This window comes from Canis lupus, chromosome 16 (genome assembly GCF_048164855.1).
Source record: "Canis lupus baileyi chromosome 16, mCanLup2.hap1, whole genome shotgun sequence".
Classification (NCBI taxonomy): domain Eukaryota; kingdom Metazoa; phylum Chordata; class Mammalia; order Carnivora; family Canidae; genus Canis; species Canis lupus.
Genome location: NC_132853.1, coordinates 49,278,034 through 49,305,067, shown reverse-complemented (window position 1 = coordinate 49,305,067; position 27,034 = coordinate 49,278,034). Strand labels below are relative to the sequence as shown.

Below are 27,034 nucleotides of genomic sequence, written 5' to 3'. Positions count from 1 at the left end.
TGACTTCAGGTCTTGCTAGGCCTAATTAGACTCATCTTAAGCCAACTGATCCATTTTCTCCTTCTTCCCGGGGAGTCCTATCACTGCTCATCCTGATCTCATAGGGTGTTTCTGGGTGCCTACCGAGTGCACTCAGGTACCCAGGAAGCACTAAGTGGGTAGCAGCCACCTCCCATCAAGTGACAAGAAAAAATGGAGTAAGGAGCTCCAAGAGTCAGTCCCACCACTGACACAGCCATTAAGCTGGCAAGTCTCCCAGAATTAACTTTATCAGAATTCTGGAATTGCTAAGTGAAAAATGAAAAAAGGAGAACAGGATTTTAGAGTTAAAAATAGAGCTACCCTATGACCCAGCAACTGCACTACTGGGGATTTACCCCAAAGATACAGATGCAGTGAAAAACCGAGACACCTCCACCCCAATGTTTATAGCAGCAATGTCCACAATAGCCAAACTGTGGAAGGAGCCTCAGTGTCCATCGAAAAATGAATGGATAAAGATGATGTGATCTATATATACAATGGAATATTACTCAGCCATTAGAAAGGGCAGCCTGGGTGGCTCAGCGGTTTAGCGCCGCCTTCAGCCCAGGGCCTAATCCTGGAGACCCAGGATCGAGTTCTGCGTCAGGCTCCCTGCATGGAGCCTGCTTCTCCCTCTACCTGTGTCTCTGCCTCTCTCTCTTTCTGTATCTCTCGTGAATAAATGAATAAAATCTTTTTAAAAATTATAGAAATGACAAAAACCCACCATTTGCTTCAACATGGATAGAACTGGAGGGTATTATGGTGAATGAAGTAAGTCAACCGGAGAAAGACAAATGGTCCTATGGTTTCATTCATTTGGGGAATATAAAAAATAGTAAAAGGGATTAAAGGGGAAAGGAGAGAAAATGAGTGGGAAATATCAGAGAGGGTGACAGAACATGAGAGACTCCTAACTCTGGGAAACGAACAAGGGGTAGTGGAAAGGGGAGGTTGGCAGGAGGATGAGGTAACTGAGTGACGGGCACTGAGGGGGGCACTTGACGGGATGAGTACTGAGTGTTATACTATATGTTGGCAAATCAAACTCCAATAAAAAAAACATACAAAAAATATATATATTAAAAAAAAACAGGATCTACAGTATGATCCTATTTGGAGTTTTTAAAATAAGTATTTATGGTACAGAAAAAAATTCTGAATATATGTGAATAGTGTTTCTCTTTGGGTACTGGAAATACAATTATTATCTTGTTTATCTGCTATTCCTAAATTTTCTATAGTGGATATGTATTACTTCTGTAAAAAAAATAGCAAAAAGCAAAATAGGACAGTTTAGCACTTTCTCAAAAAGTTAAACATAGGGATCCCTGGGTGGCGCAGCGGTTTGGCGCCTGCCTTTGGCCCAGGGCGCAATCCTGGAGACCCGGGATCGAATCCCACATCAGGCTCCCGGTGCATGGAGCCTGCTTCTCCCTCTGCCTGTGTCTCTGCCTCTCTCTCTCTCTCTCTCTCTCTCTGTGACTATCATAAATAAATTTTTTTAAAAAATTAAAAAAAAAAAAAGTTAAACATAGTTTCCATATGACTCAGCAATACCACTCCTAGATATATACCCAAGATAACTGAAAACATATATACACAAAAACTTGTACATGAATGTTTATACCAGCATAAAGCATAATAGTCAAAAAGTGCAAATAAATTAGATGTTAGATAAATTGATAAACAAAATGTGATATATCCATATAATGGAATATTACTCAATAATTAAAAAAATGAAGTACTGATACATGTTTTGATATGAATGAACCCCAAAAACATTATGCTGAATGAACCAGACACAAAAGAACATATATAACAAAATAACATTTACTGTGTATGTCCAGAATAGGCAAATCTGTAAAGGCAGGACGCCTCTGGTTGCCAGGGTCTGGGAGGAAGTAGGTCTAAGGAATAACAGCTAATGGGTGTACAGTTTTCTCTGGAGGATAATAACATTTCAGGAATTAGATAGTGATGGTTGCACAACTTTGTGAGTATATAGTTGACACTTGAACACCAGATTTGAACTGTGCTGGTTGACTTCTATGTGGATTTTTTACAGACAGTACTATACATGCATTTTCTCTTTATTATATTTTTCTTACTAACATTTTCTTTTCTCTAGCTTACTTTATTGTAAGAATATAGGGCATAGTGTGTAAAACATACAAAATATGTGTTAGTTGACTGTTTATGCTACCAGTAAGGCTTTCAGTCAGATAGGCTATTAGTAAAGTTTTGGGAGAGTCAAAAGTTACACATGGATGTTTAGCTCCATGGGGCATCATGTCCCATAACCCCCAGGTTGTTCAAGGGTCAACTGTACTAAAAACCACTGAACCATATACTTTAAAAGGGTGAATTTTATGATCTGTAAAGTATAGGCCAATAAAGTAATTATTAAGAAAGTTAAAATAGACTATGAGCTAGCTATAAGACATTAGAATTATAAAGAATATACTTAGCAAGTTAAAGTCAAAATTTTCACTGAATTCTGTAATTATAGTTATGAATTTTTAAAAATTTTTTATCTTAAGTCCAGTTGTTAACATACAGTGTTACATTAGCTTATATTCATGGATTTAATTTATTTATTTTTTTAGTTATGGATTTTAAATGTAAGTTTTGCTAAAGAGATGAGAATCAGGAAATTTTTTTTTTTTTTTTTTTTTTATTTATGATAGTCACACAGAGAGAGAGAGGGAGGCAGAGACACAGGCAGAGGGAGAAGCAGGCTCCATGCACCGGGAGCCTGATGTGGGATTCGATCCCGGGTCTCCAGGATCGCGCCCTGGGCCAAAGGCAGGCGCCAAACCGCTGCGCCACCCAGGGATCCCGAGAATCAGGAAATTATAAGGGATTATGTAGCTAAATCTCCAGGATTTTTTAGGTTGTTTTGCTTTGTTTTGTTTTTTTAGTGAAAATTTGGGACATTTTAAAACTAATAGAGGAAACTATTTTCTCCTCTTTTTAGAGTTTGGCTTTATATTTTTAATTATTTGCACTATTTTTTAGAATTGTTATCCTTTTTTTAATGAGAGCGTGTACATGTATGCTTTTTGTGAGTAGATTTTCTCAAGTAAGCTGCCATCTCTAGGTCCCATTTAATGATGTATAAGTGGTTTTTTAAAGTATGTTCTAGAATAATATGAGCAGCATAAATAGATCTCATCTCCCCCTTTTATAATTTCCCTTTCTCCTATCTTCATTCCCTTCCCCTGGGCTTTATTCTTCAAAATATAAAATGTGGTTAGTGGAATACCTTATTTTTAATTAATTCTTTCAGTAAGCATTTATTGAGTACCTGCTATATGTCAAAGCACTGTCTAAGGTTAAAGATAATAAAAATAAGATACCTGGTTCCTGGGGCACCTGGCTGGCTCAGTCAGTCAGAGCATGTGACTCTTAACCTCTGGGTCATGAGTTCAAGTCCCCAAATGGGCATAGAGCTTACTTTAAAAAAAAAAAAAAAAAAAAAAGATACCTGGTTCCAGACAGATGAAGTGACACATCTTAGAGCTACTCTCTGAACAGTTAGAAAGGCATTAACCCATATAAGGGAGGTCATAGACAGGACTTCTTTTTACCATCAATAAAATTAGAAGGCTGATCTTTGAAACTAAGTTACATCTATTATACATTTTTAGAAAACTATTGAAAGTAGAGCTCATACTTGGCTCTTAGCACATCCCACAACTACAGAAGCACAGGAAAAAATCTTGAGAAAAGCAGTAGGATCTGTCTCCAAGACATGTGTATATAAGCCAAAAATCTTTGTTGGTTTTTTTTTTTTTCTTTTTTAATTGGCATGAATACAAACAGTAGAGAAGCAAGACCTGAGGTCAAAGTTTGGTTTCTGCTTCCTTGACTGCTTAACATGTTGAAGACTTTTTAAACTATCAGAGCTTTGAAAGGCTTTGCTTATCTTAATATACCTACTAAATTAAAAAGAAAAATACCATTATGAACTTAAAAGGAATTACTATTCACTGATATTTTTAAAGAAACAGACATGTCCTCTTTGCATTGTCTTTTGCAAGACTGATATGCACTGATTAGTAAAGTTTTTGGGTTTTAGCCACATTAGTTGTTAAATATTGAAATATGTCCTCGCTGGTTGGTAAAGAGCTGATGCTGTAAGCCATCTGGATGCTCTGCCACAGCTTGGACTCTCTCCCAGGAACTCCAACCCTGTATCTTCCCACAATCCTGCAGCTAGAAGGTTATCTCCAGTCATAGAAGGAAGCCATAAGGACCCTGCTTCTGTACTACTTTCACATCCATTCTGATTGCTCGTGTCAGGCATTCCCCACTATTTAATAATTTTGAATATCACTGTGTCTTTCTGACTATTCCATAAATCATTGACATTTTAACCATGTTTGTTTTGTGCCAACTAGGGTATCAAATGACCCTACCTCACCTGCTATCTGTGTAGAACCCATTTTGAGTTGTATTATTTGCTGAGTAACAATTAGAGCTACTCAGCAATTATTTGCTGAGTAACTGTAACAACAGTTACAGAATACTATTGTACTGTAACTAATAGTCTCCTAAACCATGCTGCTTTTCTTCTGTATTTCTTTCAGTGATGACAGTTTGGCCTAAATTCTGTGTTCTCTTATTGTTCCTTCCAGTTCACTTTGCACCTTATAGGCCTCCAGATATCTCCCTGAAGCCTCTGCTTTTTGAAGTGCCCAGCATCACTACAGAGTCCGTGTTTGTTGGTCGGGATTGGGTTTTCCACGAAATAGATGCTCAACTTCAGAGTTCGAATGCCAGTGTGAACCAAGGAGTAGTGATTGTGGGAAATATTGGGTTCGGCAAAACTGCCATCATCTCCAGACTGGTGGCCCTCAGCTGCCATGGAACACGGATGAGGCAGATTGCCTCAGACAGCCCACATGCCTCCCCCAAACGTACGTATTCCTTTTTTGTACTACTTCGTTGTTCGGGATGTTTTTCTGACATATTAAGTCTAATATCCTTTTTATTTTATGATCTGCAAAACCTGACTTGCATGTGAGGACCATTAATTCAGAGTTGAGACAAAGAATGTAATACCCTGTTTACATTTAACCCACATATCTAGCAGTCACCTAAGTGTGACTGAGAAAACCTTTCTCTAGAAATAAATTTATGACTTCCCTTCTGGCAGTCTGGCTAATCTATCCTTTGGACAATGACTATAGCAATCGCCTGTAAGAGCCATTGCATCTATCGCTGTCAGCTCTTGCTCTGCCGGGGCCCATGTCTTCTTGCTACTAGCCAGCACAGTCTGTTCACAGCCTTCATTTCCTCACTCTTGATGTCAGTACTGCACTGTTTGGGCTTGAACTTCATTGTGTCCTTGAAGGGTTCCTTCTAATTCCTTGTAAAAAGATGCTGAGATATCATATGTATTCATACTTCTTTCATCACAGGCAAAGCACAGCTTACTGATCACCATCAGGATCTTATTTGTTTATTTTTAAAATACTCACATGGTCCTTAGTACCAGGCACTCTCTAAGACCTTAACAAATCTTAATTCACCCAGTCCTCTTATCAACTCAGTAAGGTAGTTCCTGTTATCTTCATGTCACAGATAAATGGTCTGAGGCTCAAAGAGGTTAAGTAGACCTCCCAGGTTTCAAAGCCAGTAAATGGTGAAACAAGAATTTGAGCCTAAGCAGTCAGTTTCAGAGGTCAGTCTCTTACTCATTTTGCTGTCTGGCCTCTCCGTGTTGGAGAAACTGACCTGAAGAAAGGAAATGTATAGTTCTTCTTCCTTATATGCCCTATATGTATAGAACAGTCTATCTGGCTTCTGTTAGTTATAAGGGAACAAAACCAAAAAGTATTACTCTGTTAGTCCAAATCAATAATGTAGCTCATGGCACATTTTCAGACAGCAACCACTAGAGATGGCTTGAGATCATAGTAGATACAGAGTCTACCATATGCTAGACACTCAACAGGAACTCTACTGAGCATCCTGCAGACATCCTGCTTCCTGATGAAATTAGCAGCCTCCTGTCACTGTGCAGGCAGATTACCTTTGGTCACCTTCTGGACACCTCACATGGAGATCTAGTGTCTATGGAGAAGGCTGGTGGAATCGAGAGTCCCTGTTTACCAGGGTGTGGTGAAAATGGGTATGGAAGAGCTCCTTCCTCACAAGCAGTAGCATTGTTAGTTTCTACATGAAGCTCTTCAGAGGTAGATTGGCGTTGGGTCATGGAGTTGGAGCCCCAGCACTCCATTGACTACGTACTTTGTAACTTAAGGCTTCTAATTGGAATTTTTAGACCTGTTTTCTCATCTGTAAAATGAGGAAGTGATCTTTAAGATTTGTTCCTGTGTTAGGATTCTGTGGTTCTAAAAACATTTCGTCTTGAAGTTGAAAAGTCATTGAAATTAGCTTTCCAGTCTATTCCAGTGTTTTTCTGTGAGTACTTAAATGTCACACCAAACTATATCTTATCGGAGTAATCCAAGAGGTTGACTCTTTGAGTGTGTCAAAAAGGAAACCAGACGGCTAATAGCCTCTCTGAGTCCTCTGTGTATCACTGTTGCAGATAACAGAATGGTAGAGTCCTGCAGGACAGACTAAATCCCAAGTGCAAGAAGAGCTGCTTTCTCAGAAAGCAAAGGTAGCTGGGAGAGCAAGAGTTAATAGAACACAGCCCATGTGCTCCCCAAAGCAGGGGTTCCTTAGAGGTAGTTCATTAAGTTATTCTCTGACATCCATCCACTGCCTTTTATCTCCAAAGATACTCTAAAAATATCAGGACGCTCCCATTCTTGAGATAAATGTCCATATGTTGTTACTGTAGATTTGGCCTGATAGTTAACTGTGAAAACTTGAAGCCAGTGTGAAAGGAGATAGAATATGTGGTTATGTATTTATCAAAATTACACCGAACCAGTAGTTGCTTTGTACAAAATAATTTTTGTTGTAATCTGCCGAAGTCCAAACTACATTCTACCTCTGCCACCTTCCCAGAGCCACTAGCCCTTAAGAAGGGTCAAGAATAAGTGACTGATAAAGCATGTGAGCTGTTTTTTGGCATTAATCTGTTATTATGTAAGCCAGCACTGGGAGTTTTGCTGGCAATAGCAGAATTTCTTTCATTAATGAATAAGAATGATGTCTGTATAGAGAGATGGCTTAATTTTTCAGAGTTTAATTTACATCAAGCTTGGATAGGTTTATTTGAATTCCCAATGGTTTTCCTAACCCTGAGTCAGTGATACCAAGGATACAGTTGTAGAAATAATGAAAACAAGGTGGAAAATCATTGGAGCTCCCATCTTCCATCTCTGTATCATATGCCTTCTTTCTTCGCCCCTGCCTCCTCCACATTGTGCAGTGCTGCTGTGAAAGATGTGAGCAGCTCCGCCTGCAGGACTTCATTGCCTGGCTCTGTCCTTCCCCCACAGATGCTCAGCCCCCGGCTCACCCCCACCTTGTCATGTCCCTGGGAAGCTGTCAAGACCGGCACAGGCCTGTCATCCTGCCTTCCACCTACACCCCTTCCCAAACCTGACTCCCCCGTCAGTCTCCACCACCACCGTCATCACCCACCCCCCAGTGCAGACACCCAGAGAACAAAAACATTTTGTAAAAATAAACCTGTTGTGTAATTTAGGCATTATTACGTTAACTACAGGTATACTCAGTACAGTAGTTAGGGAAGCTCTGCTTAATATGAGACTCTTTTTTTCCTGTCTCTAAAAGTCTCAGTGTAGGTATTATTTGGACTTGACATTTGCCAACAGCTGCCAAGCCTCCAGACAGCTGTTAAGTAAGCCACCTCTCCACTCCCTAGTCTGCTCGTTTCAGGAGTCTGTTTGGCTAGTTTGCTGCGCATATTGACTGCTGCCTACCTATAAACTTATTTAAATTCCTGTTCTCTGAGTACTGAGCGGAGAGTGAGGATACTCTGACAAAAAGGAGTGCTTCTCCAAATGGCAGTAGCTAGAAGACAGTATTCAGTCAATAACGGCCCACAAAATCAGATAGAAATAAAGGGGAATAGGGCAGGGAGAAAGTGCATAACAGAAATGATACAGTGACAGTCACTGAGCTTTACCTCAGGTCACACATTTTCAGTCTTTTTCCATTGCTGTCTCCCAACCTCTGTCTTCCAAGTTATTCTAAACTGGCTCCAATGACCGGAGAATTGACTCTCCCAGCTGGATGGAAGAAGTCTTAATTCAGTCCTACTGGTGCAGAGTTGAATGAGGACTTCCCCTATTCCTCCTGCTTTTCAATGGCTAGTAACCATCAGCAATCTCCTTATTTTAGTTCCCATTTTTATGCTATGATCTGCATCCATATATATATATAGTCTATAATTTCTAGTAGGAGATAAGACACTTTCTAAATAACATGAACAAATGCAATTTTAAAAAAAGATTTTATGTATTTATTTGACAGAGAGAAAGAGCACAAGCAGGAGCAGCAGAGCAGGGAGGAGAAGCAGGCTCCCCACTGAGCAGGGAGCCTGATACCGATACAGGGCTCCATCCCAGGACTCCTGGATCATGACCTGAGCTGAGGCAGATGCTTAACTGACTGAGCCACCCTGGCATCCCAAATGGAATTTTTTAAAAACAGCTTTATTAAGCTACAATTCACATACCATTCAATGCACCCGCTTAAATTGTTCAGCTCTGTGCTTTTTAGTATATTCACAGAGTTGTACAGCAATCACCATAATCTATATTAGAACATTTTTGTTCTCTCCCAAAAGAAATGCCTACTAATGGTCAATCTCCATTCTCCTCCTAACTCCCTACTTCCACCCCTATATAACTACCAATTTACTTTTTGTTTCTATGAATTTCTCTACTCTGGAAATTTCATTTAAAGAGAATCCTACAGTAGATGGTCTTTTGTAACTGGCTTCTTTGAGTGAGTGTAATATTCCATTGTATGGATATTCCATATTTTAAAAAAAAATTTTTTAAATTTATTCATGAGAGAAACAAAGAGAGGGGCAGAGACACACACAGGCAGAGGGAGAAGCAGGCTTCCGATGGGGAGACCAATGCGAGACCAGATCCCTGGACCCCAGGATCATGACCTAAACCAAAGACACTCAACCATTGAGCCACCCAGGCGCCCCTGGATATTCCATATTTTAAATCTTCATTAGGCAGATATTTGAGTTGTTTTCACTTTTGTGCTGATATGAATCTTGATTTTTGAACATTTGTGTACAGGTTTTTCTGCAGATCTAAGTTTTTACTTCTCTTGGAATAGAATTGTTGGATCATAGAACAAGTGGAATTTAACCAGTACTCCTTTAATTCAGGGTTTTATGATTATCTTATGCAAACATCTCATCTTTTTAATCCAGATGTGGATGCCAACAGAGAACTGCCACTCACCCAGCCACCTTCAGCCCACTCATCCATCCCCAGTGGAAGCTGCCCAGGAACCCCAGAAATGCGCAGGCGGCAGGAGGAGGCTATGCGGAGACTAGCCTCACAGGTACGATAGGGTTTCCAGGGCGTGGTCATGCCAGTTCCATTTTAACATCAAGGGGCAAAGGTAGAGGGCCCCTTGGCAAAGTGGACAGAAATGTGTACAGCTATAATACCATGAGACCATGGAGAAAAGTTTTTCTTTCTTTGCTTCTCCTAGAAAAATACTTTGTCATTACAGAATCAAAGCCTTATCATTTGAAAGGTCCTCAGAAATAACCAGAGTCCCATAATGAATAGATAAGGAAGTCGAGACTCAAAGAAGTTATATGATTTACCCAAGTCACAGTATAAGCACTCAGTAGTTTTTTATTTTCATTCCTAGTTTAAAACTCTTCCTGCTATACTGTCCATATTATTTTTTACATGTCTGAGTTTTAAGTTTCTATTTAAACATATGCATGATTTAGATATGCATGATATCTATTTATATCATATGCATGATTTTCAAATGAAATTATGTTCAAAGACTTATAATAAAAACCAGCAATTCTTTTCCCCATCTCACCCCATCCTCTCCCCAAAGGCAGCCACTTTCAACCTCTGAAGTTGTTCTGATCTTTACCTCCACTGTTTCTAAATAATATTCATATACTGTATAACTTTTTCATCAGTTTTATACGTTATCTCTTGCTGCTTCTTAAGGATGATGAGAATTTTTGGTACTTTCCTTCCTCCCTCCATCATCTCAGTACAATTATATCATGATTTTTGTGAATCTGCATTATAGTATTTTCAGTATTAGTACTGTGCACATATGGTTTATTGTAGAACCAAGGATAACATTTCCTCCTTGAGCAATTTTGTTTTTCCTAGGGTTATGAAATGCCTCGTTTTTAATTTTTCTTATTCTTGGCAGAGGGCACCTGGCTGGCTCAGTTGGAAGAGCATGTGACTCTTGATCTCAGAGTTGTGAGTTCAAGCCCCACATTGGATGTGTAGCCTACTTAAAAATTTTTTTAAATAAAGTAAAATTTGCTTATTATTTTTCAAATCTACAGCTATAATCCATAATCCTTAATAGCTTTATAAAAGGCCTCTCAGTACAATTTTCCACGTCTGTTGCATTTCCCCTGAGACATCCATCTAGAGCCTTCCATCAAGCTCAGTCTGGACATAGGATACTCTTGAGGCTTACCACCTAGTTGTTATCCTGGAAATTCCCATTACTTTTCTTCTGTGTTTGATTCCATGTCATCATCTTCTTTCTTGATTTTATTTCTAATTTTGGTGGAGCACATCTGCCGGTGGCTTCCTAAAGCATAGGAAGTAAGTTTTTAAACTTCCTAAAGCATAGGAAGTAAGTTTTTAAACTTCCTAAAGCCTAGGAAGTAAGTTTTTAAAACTTAATGTTTCTAAAAGCATCTTTATTCTATTTTCATACATTACTATTGATTTGAAAAAATGTAATACTATGTTAAAAATTATTTCCCCTCAATTTCTAAGGGATTGCTCCACTGTCTAGAGCTAATAATTGTGTTACTAAATGATATACCTAGTTCTTTATACTATTTTTTTCTCTGCAGAAACATTTAGGATTTTCTTTTTTATCACCATTTTTCTTGGTCCTTTTTTCCATTTATTCTCTTGGTACCTAGCAAGCCCTAGAGATATTCTCTGATTCTAGGAAATGCTTTTGTACTACTTATTGATAATTTTCTCACCACCATCTCCTCTGTTCTCTCCTTCTACAATTCTTTTTATTTTTTTATTTTTAAGATTTTATTTATTTATTCATTCATTCATTCATTCATTCATTCATTCATGAGAGACAGAGAGAGAGAGAGAGGCAGAGACACAGGCAGAGGGAGAAGCAGGCTCCATGCAGGGAGCCCAACGTGGGACTCAGTCCCGGGTCTCCAGGATCACGCCCCGGGCCAAAGGCAGTGTTAAACTGCTAAGCCACTGGGGCTGCCCCTACAACTCTTTTTAATAAAAAATTAGATTTCTTATTCTACTTTTCTGAAGCTTTCTTTCTTGTATTCTACTTTTATTATTCTATTTTTTATTTACTTTAAAGAGATTTTTCTCAACATTACCTTCCAGTCTTTTCACAAGGATTGGCTATCATTCATTATAGCAATATCATTAATTTCTAATAGCTCTTTCTTTTGCCCTAGTTGTTCCCTTCTTTTTTTTTTTTTTAAAGCACAACTTAGCTTCTTTCTTTCTTTTATTTATTTATTTTATTATTTATTCATGAGAGACACAGAGAGAGAGAGGCAGAGACACAGGCAGAGGGAGAAGCAAGCTCCATGCAAGGAGCCCCATGTGGGACTCGATCCCAGGTCCCCAGGATCACGCCCTGGGCTGCAGGCAGCGCTAAACTGCTGCGCCACCGGGGCTGCCCTGTTCCCTTCTTTTTTTTGTAGCATTCTGTTCTGGTCTTATAGGTGCAGTATTTTCTCTTATCTCTTCCTTAGTAGTTAGGCACTGGAAAACCGATTGGAAGCTTATATGTATAGTAGAAAGCTTAACTATTCAGCAGTAAGATGACCTGCCAGTCTTTATTGGAAATACTCAAAAGTCAGTGTTCATAAATTTTTTCCTTGTGCTGTTCTTTTGTAGCAAACATCCTCCAATCTTTTTCCTGGAGGATATATATCCTGGAAATATATTTAGAGCTAGGCAAGAGAAGAGCTAGAATTTCACCATTCAGTATGTAGACTTTCACTTAAGTCTCTTGTTTTCAGTCCTGCACTTGTCTCTTACCTATTCTGTGCCTGATATCCCTAGGCCTACTCTCCTTGGTTTTGTTTCTCTAATGAATATAATTCTCTTTCCTATGGGTACTGGGGAAGGTAGTCACCTGGCTGGGCAGGGTAGGTGTGGCTATCTGGAGATCTAACTGCTCCTTTTTTATAAACTTCAAATAATTTCTGTATTTTCTTTTTTTTTTTTTTAATTTTTTTTTTTTTATTTATTTATGATAGGCACACAGTGAGAGAGAGAGAGGCAGAGACACAGGCAGAGGGAGAAGCAGGCTCCATACACCGGGAGCCTGACGTGGGATTTGATCCTGGGTCTCCAGGATCGCGCCCTGGGCCAAAGGCAGGCGCTAAACCGCTGCGCCACACAGGGATCCCTAATTTCTGTATTTTCAATTCTGTTCCTCACTCTCCTCTTCCATAGTAGCTGGTGCTTCTAACTCCTGTGCTTTTCTGAGGTTTTACAAATGATTTGGCTTAGTCCTGTTGTCATTACTCCCAGCAGGCATCTGTTTCACCTTCTTCTATCTGTTAAGTCATTTATAAATCCTACATCCACTTCCCATCCTTGTATATTATAATCTGAGATTATAGATAGATAACCATACATGGAGTTTGCACTTCTCTTTCTTGTTTTCCTTATTTTTGAGGATTTCCAAGAGAAGAACAAGAGTTTTAAAATGTCTTTTTCCAGTATTCAGAGAAATCTCTTGTCATGGTTAATTAGTAATGAGGAATGGGGAGTCATCTGTAATATCATAGCGTTCTAATTTCTTCATAGACATACAGTTCCAGCCTAGAGCTCAAAGCAGCATATTTCCCCGAACTACATTTTTAACTGTTCCCCACTTATCAGCGGGCTTCCGAAAACAGTCTCAGATTTCCTTCATATTCATTGCTAACTCAGTGCAACTTTAAAAGACATCTGTTTTTTTCTAAATATTTTGTATAAACTATCTCTAGCCTCTTCTTTGGAAGAATCAGAATAAATACCACCTTGGAAATACATTGAATGCTGAAGAGCTTCCATCATCATCATCATCCATTTACTCATTTAGAATGGATGTTTAGAATGCCTCTAAAGAAGACTGAAGTTAAGGCAATGAACAAAACAGACACAGTCTCTGCTGTTACGTAGCCCATGTTCTCATGGTGGGAGAAAGCCAATAAACAAACATGTAATATGTCAGATCGTGATGAGTGCTGAAAAGAGCTCCAGGAATTACATCTCTCCATATTGTCACTTCTTAGTCTCTCTCTCATCAAGAGAAAGTCTCAAGATGTTTATGTTCAATATTTGGAAAATGTTACATATTGTTAGTAGGAAATTAGTGATTACACTTAAGAAGTGATCTCATTTTAAATTCCACAGTCATGTCTATCTTAAGCAAAGTGTAAATAAATCCCCCAAAGATATTTTATTAACTACAGAGGGAAAGAGAGTAACTTTATAGTAGAGAAATCTGGCAGAAACCTTTACTTTTAACCAAAGTGATCAAGGTCAGCATCGCCAGTACCAAGACATGTCAACATCGTGGGCCCCATGATATGATACACTAAGAAGGACACAACATTGTTTTTGTGGTATTTTTGCCCAGAAATCTCAGTTGGATTATGAGGAAAATATCAGACAAGCTCAAATTGACAGTCACCAGAGTAACTGGTCAGTATTCTTTAAAAGTGTCAAGGTCATGAAAGACAGAGATGGAGGAGCTCTTACAGACTATAGGAGCCTGAGGAGAAATAACAACTAAATACATTATGGGGTCCTGGATAGAATCTTTGAACAGAAAAAGGACATTAGTGGAAAACTGGTAAAATTTGAATAATGCCTTTAGTTAATAATATTGTGCCAGTGTTATTTCCTAGTTTTGATAATTAGGCTATGGTTATGTAAGATATTAATAAAAAGAGAAGCTGGGTGAGGAATATACAGAAACTCTGTGTACTACTTTTGCAACATTTCTGTAAGTCTAAAATTAGTTCAAAATAAAAAGTTAAAAAGTAAATAAAAGTTCTACTGCCAAAAAAAAAAAGTAGACCTCCACGCTGGAAAATTACTGAGGCAAAACCCAAGTCTGGAGCTATTCTTAGCTTCCAGCCTAAGGGTAAGGATTAGAGTCAGAGTTGAGGGACAGAAAGGCAAGAGAAGGTCATTATTCAAACTAAGTAAGCCTCCAGGTCCCTGGAAATATTAGAAGTCACATTAAGTGTTGGAAGGGGATGTATTGAGCAAGAAATCACTCAGTGGAGATGAGGAAACTCAAGGAGTGATGAAAGGAGACATGGAGCAAGATTATGAGAGCAGACCTGAAGGGAGGGCATTTGCAACATTAGAATTTAAATGGTACAAATGCTAGCCATTATGTAAGCCAAATTTTTATTTCCAAATGAATTCCAAATCAGAGCTGCCTTTTCTTTTTTTTTTTTTTTTTTTTTTTTTTGCCTTTTCTTTATGTGAGATTAGCTTAATCCTGTCACAGATTATTCATTTGAAGTAGAAAATGGTCTTGGATAGTGAGGGTCTGGGATTTTGAAGAGGAGCCTGACAGATTTGCTGCCACTCAATCATTTGATTAGGCTCTTTGATAAGGATTATACTTCATTTTATGATTTCTTATACACAGCATTAAATCAAAGCTTTTTATTTTTTTAAGATTTTATTTTTTTAGGTCATATCTGCACCCAACATGGGGCTTTAAACCCACAACCTCAAGCTAAAGAGTTGCATGCTTCAGACTGAGCCAGCCCCAGATCAGTTTTTTTATACCCAGAGCTATACTGACCTCCAGTCTTGTCTTTTGCCTATATAACCTACAAACCTGCCTTTTGCTTTCTTCCCTCATAGGAGTAATCTAAAATTTAACTTTCTATTGAGGCATCTGAGTGACTCAATCAGTTAAGGGTCTGACTCTTGATTTCAGGTTAGGTCATGATCTCAGCACACTCTGCACTAAGTGTGGAACCTCTTTAAGATTCTTCCTCGCCCTCTCTAAAAATAAGTAAATAAAAAAATAAAATCTACTCACTGTCTTCCCCAAAGAATTAATATAATTCTGGTCATATCAAACATATTTTGGGTAGAATTATTTTAATAAAAAGTAGAGGGATTTAACTTAAGAAAACTTTGAAATGGAGATAAATTTATAATATGAGAGGCATAGCTCAAAATGAAATTCCAACAAATCATCATCAGAGACAAGAATTCAAGGAGAAAGTTTCTACCTGCTGATTTATTGGACGTAGACTACTTCCAAATCATTTCCAAGAAATTGGAATGATAGTGACTGAATATAGGTGGCCTTGATAACTTTCTCAAAGCTGTAGGGAAAAATCGAATACCACTGAACACTGTGAGACACTGAAGAAGAAGACTACATTACCAGACGTGTTTCTATTTGTATATGTAGGAAAAGTTGTAGATGGTGTCAATAGACAATTTGGAGGAAGTATCAGATAGGTTTGACGAATGAACGTGTGTTTGTCAGTTAACTGTGTGTGCATATTCTATGTACATATGCTGCATAACTACTTTGAAATGTGTAGTAAATAACCTATTTTGAGCCACAGTGCAAATTTTGTGAAGATGTTGAATGGTCTTTCTGCTTGAAGTCTGCAAAGCAATTGAGACTTTATATTTGGAATGCTGAGGAAATATTTTAAATTAAAAGAAAGAAGGGTAGCCACAGAAGGGGTAACTTTAGCAATGACCTTTGTTAGATAAAACCTCAGTCAGCCAAGAGCACAGATGATTTTTAAAAATATCAGTAAGAGAAATCTCTTCCTAAATTTCAGAATTTTTAATCTTCAAACTTATATCCCATTACTTTAGATAAAGTATAAATTATAGCTGATTTCTCAGCCATGCTTCACCTTGACATGTGGAATCAATCAAGGTAAAATATGATGAAAGTTCATATTGATTCAGAGATTGGCTGTTTGCTTTTTATGAAGTGGATATTTGTATCCATGTGGACATAAACACTGACATTCACTGTTCATTAAGAGGACAGATCAGTTGCTGCCAGGTTTTCTCTTTGGGTCCTTATGTTGTGCTTAAGTAGGTAGAATAAAGCAATGAGCAATCTATCTAAAGAAAAGAGTGGAGATTTTTTTATATATAACTTCTCATTTCCAACTCCATATTGTGTTCAGATATCATTGCTTCACTCACAAGCAATTCCTATCCTCAGCTTTCTATGGTTAGTAACATTTCCTGTATTAAATTTTTCTGTGTGTGCTTAATGAGAAGGATTTCAGGTGTTTAAAAAAAAGTTTCAGGTGTTTAAAAAAAGTTATATTTATAGTGTTTGTTAAAGAGCAACGATGACCATACCTATAGATCAGGAGTCTTTTCAAAACAGAACACTTTAGTGGATGACTGTTCTCTGAGAGATGATAGAAAAGCTGGACTAGTATATCTATGAATGCTCTTAGGGCAGTTTTCACCTGCCTAAAGGCACAAAACCAGTAGCCAAAAAAGAGAGTATACAGAACCTTGATGTTGATGTTGATGATGACGATGATGATGATGATTGATGATGATGATGGAGAGGAAGAGGAGGGGAAGGGGGAAGGCAACAGCTGGCATCACTGTGCACTTTCCTTGTGCGGAGCACCATGCCAGGTGTCTTCAATACATTCAAGCTGAATCTCCCCTGCCAATTTCATGTTACCTCATCAGTCCCATGACTTCTGTGAGTACTGAGCCAACAGAGAGCTATAGATTAAAATCACCCTTGCCCTTGAGGCAAAGAGAACAACAGAAGGTATGGAATGAGTTCTGTAAAAATTCAAACCAACCAAAGGTTAAAATCAGGTTCTTGCCAGATAGCCCAGATGCTAAGACTCACGTATTTTCTAACTTCTTTGAATTTAAGATCTGAGGCTAACAAAAATCTCAGTCCTTTCCTGTCATCTAATTCTGATTGTCTCTGGTGCTAGAAAATATTTAATGCTAATTCTTAAATCCAAATGATTTTTTATAAAGCTATTGTAACAACATTAATATTAAAAAGTAAGGATTTAATAAGTGAATGTGTTTATTGAGATTAACATGGCTTTTCTGTGATCATTTTATTCCTAATGCTTTATTACAAGATTGGACTTTTTCTTGTCCTGTTCCATGCTGAATAAATATTAAAGAGATAAATGTAAATCTTTATTCTCAGGTTTGTTTTTATTTCTTATAATCCAAAACCTGAATTCTACAAAGGAATCTTACAATTCGAAACTCAGTTTGCATTAAAAATTTTAATTATGAATTATGATATTGTATACAATAGAAATATTTTTTTAAAGATTTTATTTAGTTATTCATAAACACAGAGAGAGAGAGAGGCAGAGACACAGGCAGAAGGAGAAGCAGGCTCCATGCAGGGAGCCCGATGTGGGACTAGATCCCAGGTCTCCAGGATCACACCCCAGGCTGCAGGCGGCGCCAAACCGCTGCACCACCAGGGCTGCCCCAATAGAAATATTATATCAAATTTCTGATCTCAGATAAAGCAGGCAGTTTCTGAATAGCAGCTTTTGTTTTTACTTGAAAAAGTTGAGGAATGGAGAGACAGAAGACAGTGTTAGAGAATGATCATATAGTAACCATGGCTGTTGCTCTTGCTCCTGATAAATCTGTTTGCATTCTCATCTTTGCGTTGTAGGTGGTTGCCTATCACTATTGCCAAGCAGATAATGCCTACACCTGCCTAGTACCAGAATTTGTCCACAATGTTGCCGCCCTGCTCTGCCGCTCGCCTCAGTTAGCGGCCTATCGGGAGCAGCTTCTTCGGGAGCCTCATTTACAGAGCATGCTGAGCCTTCGATCCTGTGTTCAAGACCCCATGGCCTCCTTCCGGAGAGGAGTCCTCGAGCCCCTGGAAAATCTCCACAAAGGTACAGCTGAGGTGCACAGAAGGCGAAAGGTGGAAGCTTTAGAGCCCCAAGTTCACCTAGAACATGCCATGGAAATGATTCTTTTTATCACATGGCCAAAACCAAATGTGCCATAGCTGATGTCCCATGGGATACAGTTAACATAGAAAAGACTTTACTTGAAAACATGAGAATTCCTGCAGGAACTTCCACTTCACCCTAGCTTTATAAAACCTCTCATTCTCGCTTCCAAAGAGAATACACTTTTCTTGTACTAAAGATAGTAGAGCCTCTAGTCCTTTCTGTAGAGTTCAAAAAATCAGTAAAGCCATGATTCTAACTCAGTGTTGTAGAGTTTGTGCAGTTAGAAACTTCCTCATCATTATGTCTGTTCGTTTTACTCCACAGTCAGATAAAATGAAATGGCATCCATGGTTGTACAAATCTGTGTATATCCTAAAAATCAGCTTTCCACTAAAAACTGTTTAAAAGGTATTTAAGATATATTTAAGAATGTATGGGGGGAATGAAATGGAATCCATCTTCCTCTCATGCTCATGCCTTTCCTCCCTCTTTCCTCTGCAACTCTAGCATCAGCTGTGGCCTACGTGCAAGCATCTCCTCCTTCACCCGTGTCTGCCCCATCCCCTTAACAGTGTTTTATCAGTGCTGGAAGCCCAAGAAAAGGACTCAAGTGAGCATGAGGTTCCTGAGCAATCGTGTTTATTCCCGACAGACTTTTATATCTTTCTTGAAGGTTTTGGAGGTACTCAATAAGAAAAACTGATTATAATTTTCTTTTTTCCGGCCACCATCTTCAGTTTCTTTCAACCTCCATACTAATTACTTGGATATCAGAGTTTCTCTTCTCAACTCTGATGACCTCTCTATCCCTCTATTACCTATTAGTTTCTCCGTACTATACTTTTTTCAACCTTGGAATTTCTCTATAGATATTTTAAAACATAGTTTTTGTACAGTCTACATCCTGCTAATTCTGCCTTCATGATGTTTCTTACATCTATCAATCTCAAATTCATTCCTGCCACTGTCACCTCACAAGCCATTCAGCTGCTCATGACATCGTATCTGTATTACTACCCTTCCTGGTCTTCTCTGGCTTATTGGTTTAGTGCTTCTTTCACATCATAACACACTTAGAAAATTATAAAAATTTGTATAGCATACTGGAATAGAAAATCAGAAATCCTTATAGCTAGACATGACTGACCTTGAGGTTACAGCTGTGCCAAGCCCCCAGTGCCTGAGGGCTAACAAGATTCATTTTTAAGCACACCTCAACCATTCTTGATACAGCTGGTAGGGAAGCTGTGCCCCAGCCTCTGCAGTCTTGCAGACTTTATGTACTACTTCCAAATAAAGCTTCATGAAGTATCACTTTCATCATTCAATTTTATCTGTACGAATCCTGTGTCTACATGCAAAATACTCAAGCAGTTCTTAAACACTCACCTACATTTTCCTGCCTCCATATATTTGCTCATTGTTTCTGTTTCTTGTTATGCCTTTCGTTTACATCTCTGTCAGAACTCTACCCATCTTTCAACAACCAACTTAAATGCCACCTCATTTGTAAAAGGTCTGCTGATCTACCTGCCACCCTCTAGTAAGATACAGTATCCTTCCAAATTGATATTAGGGTTTTAAAAATTTCTAATTTATGTTACTTAACACATTGTTATATGCATAATAAGAATTTAAAATTTTATTACTAATATTTACTGAACTATGTGTCAGATACTATACTTTGTGCTTAAGAATTAGCTATTTCTATACCTATCCTATCCCTTTGACTAGATTATATGCTACTGAAGTTAGAAGCCTTTTCTCATTCATCTTTTATCCTTTGTAATGGTTACCTCACCTTAAACATAGTAGACGTTTCAGGAAATATAGTTCGAACAAATGAGTGAACATAGAAATTGCTCATATACTGAGTGCCTTGAAGGAAGGACAGTGATACGAGGATCTACATCTTATAGCCAATTCACAGAAAGTATACAAATTCTTGTAGATTCAGCTCTAGATTCTCAACTTGTGTTTCAGTTTTGCCTCTTATATATATCTGCTGCTCATGTAGATCTCCATAAGCAGCTTTAGGTATCCTTATTGATAAATATTGTTCTAAGTGAATTTAATTATTCCACCTGATTCCCAGGTTCTTACTTTTAAAACAAATCCCCATCATAAGCAATAGCTGGAAATATAATTTATAAAAATAAGTAAAATACTAAAAATTATTTTATTAACCAAAATGAAGGCAGGAAAGAAAGAACAGAATAAAAGTGTTTTAAAAGATGGAACAAGTGAGAATAAAAGGCACAGCTAAGAGAATGTAGTCAGTGATATCATAAGTGTTGTATGGCGACAGATGGTAGCTGCATTGGTGGTAAACATCGCATAACTTAGAGAAGTTGCACTATGTCATAAACCTGAAACTAATGTAACATTATGTGTCATCTATACTCAAAAATTTTTTAAGTTTTTAAATTAAAAAAATGAAATATAAGAAGAACAAAAATGAGTATAGGGTTAGGCTACAGTAAGTGTTAGAAGCAGAAAGTCAAGCAAAGAAAGGAAAATACTATATGATCTCACTTATATGTGGAATCTTAAAAAACCAAAACCAAGAAATCAATCTGCTAGACACAGAGAACAAATTGGTGGTTGCTGGAGGTAGGGAGGGTGGGGTATGGGAGAAATGGAAGAAAGGGGTCAAAGAAAAAAACTTCCAATTATAAAATTTGTAAGTCATAGAGATAAACAGCATGGTGACTATAGTTATAATACTGTATTGCATATTTGAAACTTGCTAAGAGAGTAAATCTTAAAAGTTCTCATCACAAGAAAAGAAAGTTTAAATTGTGTAAGGTGATAGAAGTTAATTATACTTGTGGTTATCATTTCACAGTGTACACAGATATCAAATCATTATGCTGTAGAACTGAACCAAAACACAAAATCAAATTAATTTTTTTAAAAAAGCAAAATGCTATACATAAAATCAATCATATCAATAATTATATTAAGTTTAAATGGACTGAGCATTTCTACTAAAAGCAGAAACTACCAGACTAAATAAAAAAGCAAGATCCAGCAATATGCTATATCTACAAGAGAGGTTATCTGAATATGGAGACACAGATTGAATGTGAAAGGATAGAAAAATATATACCCTGTAACCAGGAAGCATAAGAAAGCTGGAGTGGGTATATTAATGTGAGGCAGAGCAGGCTTCAAGATTTAACAACAATGTTAACAGAGGGCAATTTGAGATAAAAATAAAAGGATCAATTTCTGGGAAGATAAAATAATCCTAAATGTGTAAATGCCTAATAATGGAAGCTCAGATTACATGAATCATTGTCAAATCGCTATGTTGTACGCTTGAAATGAATATAACACTGTATATCAAATGTACTTCACTAAATAAATGTTTTCTAAAAAGAATTTAAAAAATATTTCAAAATAAAAAGTTTTTTAAGTGAAAAAGAACACGAGTCAAAAACTGATAGAACTAGAGATAAATAGGCAAATAATCATAACTGGATTTTTTTAAAGATTTTATTTATTTATTCATGAGAGACACACAGAGAGAGAGAGAGAGAGAGAGGTGGGGCGTGTGGGGAAAGGCAGAGACACAGGCAGAGGGAGAAGCAGGCTCCAGGCAGGGAGCCTGACGTGGGACTCGATCCCAGGTCCCCAGGATCAGGCCCTGGGGCTGAAGGCGGCGCTAAACAGCTGAGCCCACCCAGACTGCCCCTGGATTTTTTTTTTAAGATTTTATCTATTTTTTCATGGGAGATACAGAGAAAGAGAGAGAGAGGCAGAGACATAGAGGGAGAAGCAGGCTCCCTGCAGGGAGCTTGATGTGGGACTTGATCCCAGAACTCCAGGATCAGGCCCTGAGCTGAAGCCACCCAGGCATCCCCCCCGCTTTTTTTTTTTTTAGAATTTAATTTATTTATTCATGAGAGACACAGAGAGAGGCAGAGACATAGGCAGAGGGAGAAGCAGGCTTCATGCAGAGAGCCCTTTGTGAGACTCCATCCTGTCATAACTGGAGATTTTAACACCTCTCAGTTAAGTATTAGAACAAGCAGATAAAAAAAAATGTGTAGATTTCAACAACACTGTCAACCAATATGATCTACTCGCCATTTGTAGAATACCACCCAATAACTGCAGAATATCTATTTTTCTCAAGTGCACAAGGACCATATTCTGGGCCATAAAACCAAGTCTGAAGGTTTCAAAAAACTCAAATCTTTTTTTTTTTTTTTCTTCAACCTTCATCGAGCCCCTTTTTGCTCTGATCAATAAGAATGTATGTATCTGGCTTCATATTCTAAAGTCACCTGTCTCCCAGATCCCTGGATTCAGACCCCAAGGCCACAAATCCTAGGCATGAAGCACTTTCTTAAGACTCTGACCTAATGTTGGATTGTTCCCCATTGAATGCCTGCATGCTGCTTGAATTGTACCACCCACACCTCCATGACCAAGGGCGTCAGAGAGTTCTGCAGTTCAGGCCTAGGCCACTCTCTGCTTTTCCTGTCTGACTCTTGTAAGTCCTCCCTCACTGAATGTAGAATTGTTGCCGAGTTTTTGAGAAGTGTTGATTCCCTGTTAACATGGGGTATCAGTTCTGCCTCACATTTCCCACTTACAGTCGAGGCTCATTGCAAACAACACCTTGGGCCATCTCAACACCATCCGTGGATGAAAATGGGGCTATTAATATACACTCTAAAAACCATAATCAAAATGCTCAGAGGGAACTGGATAAGGACAGTGGGCCTGGCTGTTGTCTACTGCGCATGGTTTTGTCTGGTACTGTTTGGAAATCTGCCACCTTCTCCCCGCCCTTGTTATTTTGAATGAAATGCTTTTGAGGTTATTTATGAAAGGAGTGATCCTGGGGCAGGCAGGAGGCAGTGGGCTTTATGGCTCTTTGGAGTTACTATTGAACTTGACCTTCTCTTTGGCTACTTTTAGACAAAGAATATGCCAATACTTGGGGCTCTAAGTTTTACAATTGATATTTATTTGTATCATCTCTTTGTCTAGGAATGTAAAAGTGATTCTAAACTAAGATGTGTAATAAAAATCAATCAGATTTATTGTACCTACAAAAAAAAATCAAATCTTAATAGAAATTATCTAAGATAATGGAACTAAATGAGAAATCAATACAAATAAAATCCCCAAATATTTAGAAATTTAACAATATACTTCTAAATAACCCATTAAACAAAGAAGAAATCACAAAGGAAGTTTATAAAGTATCTCAAAAAAGAGTAGGGTAAAATCAATGTCTAAGTTTCTGGCTTAATAAACCAGAAAAAAGTGAGGAAAATAAACTCAGAGTAAGCGAAAGAAGGAAATAGTAAAAACAAGAGCAGACATTAATAAATAGAAATTAATATTTAAAATGAATAAATCCCTAGCAAGACTGATCAAGAAAATGAGGGGAAAAAACTCAAATTAACATCAGGTATATGGGCAGCCTGGGTGGCTCGTTTAGCACCACCTTCAGCCCAGGGCGTGATCCTGGGAACGGGGGGGGGGGGGGGGGGGGGGGGGGGGGGGTCGAGTCCCACGTCTGGCTTCCTGCATGGAGCCTGCTTCTCTCTCTGCCTATGTCGCTGGCTCTGTCTCTCATGAATAAATAAATAAAATCTTAAAAGGTATAAAAGGGAGATAGTGGGACGCCTGAGTGGCTCAGCACCTAAGCATCTGCCTTCAGCCCAGGGTGTGATCCTGGAGTCCCAGGATGGAGTCCCACATCCTCCCCTGCAGGGAGCCTGCTTCTCCCTCTGCCTATGTCTCTGCCTCTCTCTCTGTGTGTCTCTCATGAATAAATAAATAAAATATTTTTAAAAATTTTAAATAAAAGGGAGATAACACTACAATTCCTATAGACATTAAAAGAAAAATAAGAGATTATTATAAACATCCTTATAACATAAATTCAACAACATAAACTGGACAAATCCTCTAAAAAATACAGCTTACCAAAAGTGACTCAGGAGAAACGGAAAATCTGAATAGCCCTTATCTATTTAATTTTAATTTATAACTTGAAAGGAAAAAAAATCTTCAACAAAAGAACTCCAGGCTCAAATAGTTTCACCGATGAATTGTTTTCAATATTTAATGAAGAAATAATATTTCTGTAAAAACAGTAAAATTGGAAAGATAAAAAATGTCTATCACACATTTTCAGAAAATTGAAGGAAATGGGAACATTTCTCAACTTGTTTTGTTAGACAAATGTTACACTGAAACCAAAATACAGTAAGGAATTTGTAAGAAAAGAACATTACAGATCAGTATTCCTCATGACCATAATAGCAAAATCCTAAAAAAAAACAAAACTAATAGCAAATCAATTAGTCCTACTCAATGAGAAATGCAATGTTAGTTTAACATTTGAGAGTTTATCAGTGTAATTCATCATATTAATGAGATAAATGAGAAAATCTATGTCTTTATATAAATACATATTTATGTAAAATATGCATACATGATGTTCTCAAATATAGAAAAGCATTTGACTAAATATTACAATTAATGATAAAAACTATCTGCAAACTAGGAATACAAGAAAACTTAGTCTAATAAAGGAAAACTCCAGAAAACATACAGCTAACAATGAAATGTTAAATATTTTCCCCTAGTATCAGGAACAAGACAAGAATGTTCTCACTCACATCACTTAAGTTAAGCATTCAACATTTCACTAGTAGCCCAAGTTTAGCACAATAGGAGAGCAAACAACCAAATAGTTAAGATTGGAAAGGAAGAAATAAAACTGTCTTTATTTGTAGGTTATTTACCTAAAACACTCTCAGGAATCTACAGAAGAAAAAATAAACCTACTAGGAACTAATAATAAATACAGCAGAACTCCAGGCTATGAGGCCAATATGCATGTATCTATTGTATTTTTATACTGGAAGAAAACAAAAACTGAAACTAAATAAGGAATGTAGCAGGGTGGGTTTTTTTTAAGCTTTTTTATTTATATAAGTAATCTCCACACCCAGTTTGGGACCCGAATTCATGATCCCAAAATCCAAAGTCACTTGCTTCTCCAGTCTAACCAGGCAGGCACCTCAGCAGTGTGGCAGTTTTAAAAGATGGCTGCAAATTCTTTGACATTCCTCCCATCCAGAGTTGGGGGTCTGTAACTCCTCTTGAATATTAGCAGGCTTATGACTGCTTCTACCAATAGAATACTGCAAAGTGATGCTATATGATATCTTGAGGCTAGGTCATAAGTGTCCATGCAGTTTCCATCTTGCTCACTGAAACACTTGCTTTTGGAGGATTGCATTGTCACGTAAGAAGTAAAGAAGTACAAACTACGTAAGTGTTCTAATTGACTGTTCATTCTAGCCCTGCAATGTGAGTTTTTGTTCCAGATGATTTCAGCCCAGAGCTATTTGAGTAACCCCGCTCTGTTTGATGTAGCAGTAGATAACTGGAACAAATCATATTCTATGTAGAATCAAAATACTTAAGAATAAATTTAACAAAAGATTTACAAGACTTCCACAGTGAAAGTCACAAAACATTGCAGAGTGAAATTAAAGAACTTAGTAAATGGAAACAATTTACCATGTTTGTAGATAAGAATTTTTCTCCAAACTGGTCTGTAGATTCAATATAATCCTAATGAACAAAAAATTTAGCCACTTCACAAAAGAAGGTAACACAGGTGTACCTACAAGCACATGAAAAGGAGTTTAACATCATTAGTCATCAGGAAAATGAAAATGAAAATCACAGTGAGACATCACTTTACTCCCACTAGAATAATTAAAAATTTTTAAGTCAAACATCAAATGTTGGTGACAATGATAAGCAACTGGGACTCTCACACATTGCTGGTGGGAGTATAAAATGGTACAACTACTTTGGAAACTATTTGGCCATTTCCTTATAAAGTTAAATATAAAGCTACTTTATGACCAAGAAATTCTATGCCTATGTGTTTACCCAAAAGAAATGAAAACATTTATCTACATTGTTAAAAAAAAAAATTGTACAAGAATGTTTATAGCAGCTTTTTTCATAGTAGTTAAAAACTGGTTTCAACCCAAATGTCCATCAACAGAAGAATGGATTGTAGTATATTCACTCAATAGAATACTTCATAGTATTAAAAAGAAACAATCTAATAATATACTCAACAAAATAGACCAATCTCAAAATCATGTTAAGCAAAAGAAACAAGTGTGATAGAAGAGTGATTACCTATTGAGGATTGATTAGGAGAGAATCTAAAAGAACTTCTTGGAATGATGAAAGTGTTTTATATTTTGATTGGGATGTTAGTTACATGAGTATATATATTTGTCAAAACTGATCAAAGTGTATAGTTAAGATCTTCACAATTAAATATATTAAATTTTATCACAAGTTTTAAGATAAAAAAATCTTAAAGGTAGGGAAGCTTTCTTTCCAGGAAAGCTCAGTAGAAAACACTTTCAGTTTAGATTCAGAAGCTAAATTTCAAATTGTACATTTTTTCTTTTAAAAATGAAAGTAGGGCAGCCCCGGTGGCTCAGCAGTTTAGCGCCACCTTCAGCCCAGGGTGTGATCCTGGAGACCTGGAATCAAGTCCCGCATCGGGCTCCCGGCATGGAGCCTGCTTCTCCCTCTGCCTGTGTCTCTGCCTCTCTTTCTCTCTGTGTCTCTCATGAATAAATAAATAAAATCTTTAAAAAAATAAAAATGAAAGTATTTTCACAACACTTTAAGGTTCTACAAGTGTGATGACTAAAACACAAATGAGGGCACCTGGGTAGCTTAGTTGGTGAAGCTCAGGTCACAATCTCAGGGTCATGAGATTGAGCTCCACATCAGCCTCAGCACTGGGTGTGGCTACCTTAAGATTCTCTCTCTCTACCCACTGCA

General features: G+C 37.6%; 1 protein-coding gene across 14 annotated transcripts in view; it reads left to right on the top strand.

The window, feature by feature from the left end:
- Positions 1–27,034, top strand: part of TANC2 (tetratricopeptide repeat, ankyrin repeat and coiled-coil containing 2) — a 369,328-nt gene that overhangs the window by 271,752 nt on the left and 70,542 nt on the right. For all 14 annotated transcript variants that reach the window (XM_072781222.1, XM_072781217.1, XM_072781218.1 and 11 more), the window contains 3 exons: positions 4,668–4,949; positions 9,380–9,513; positions 17,875–18,106. In XM_072781222.1, the coding sequence (XP_072637323.1) occupies positions 4,668–4,949; positions 9,380–9,513; positions 17,875–18,106 (648 nt within the window). The remainder of the gene's footprint in view (positions 1–4,667; positions 4,950–9,379; positions 9,514–17,874; positions 18,107–27,034) is intronic.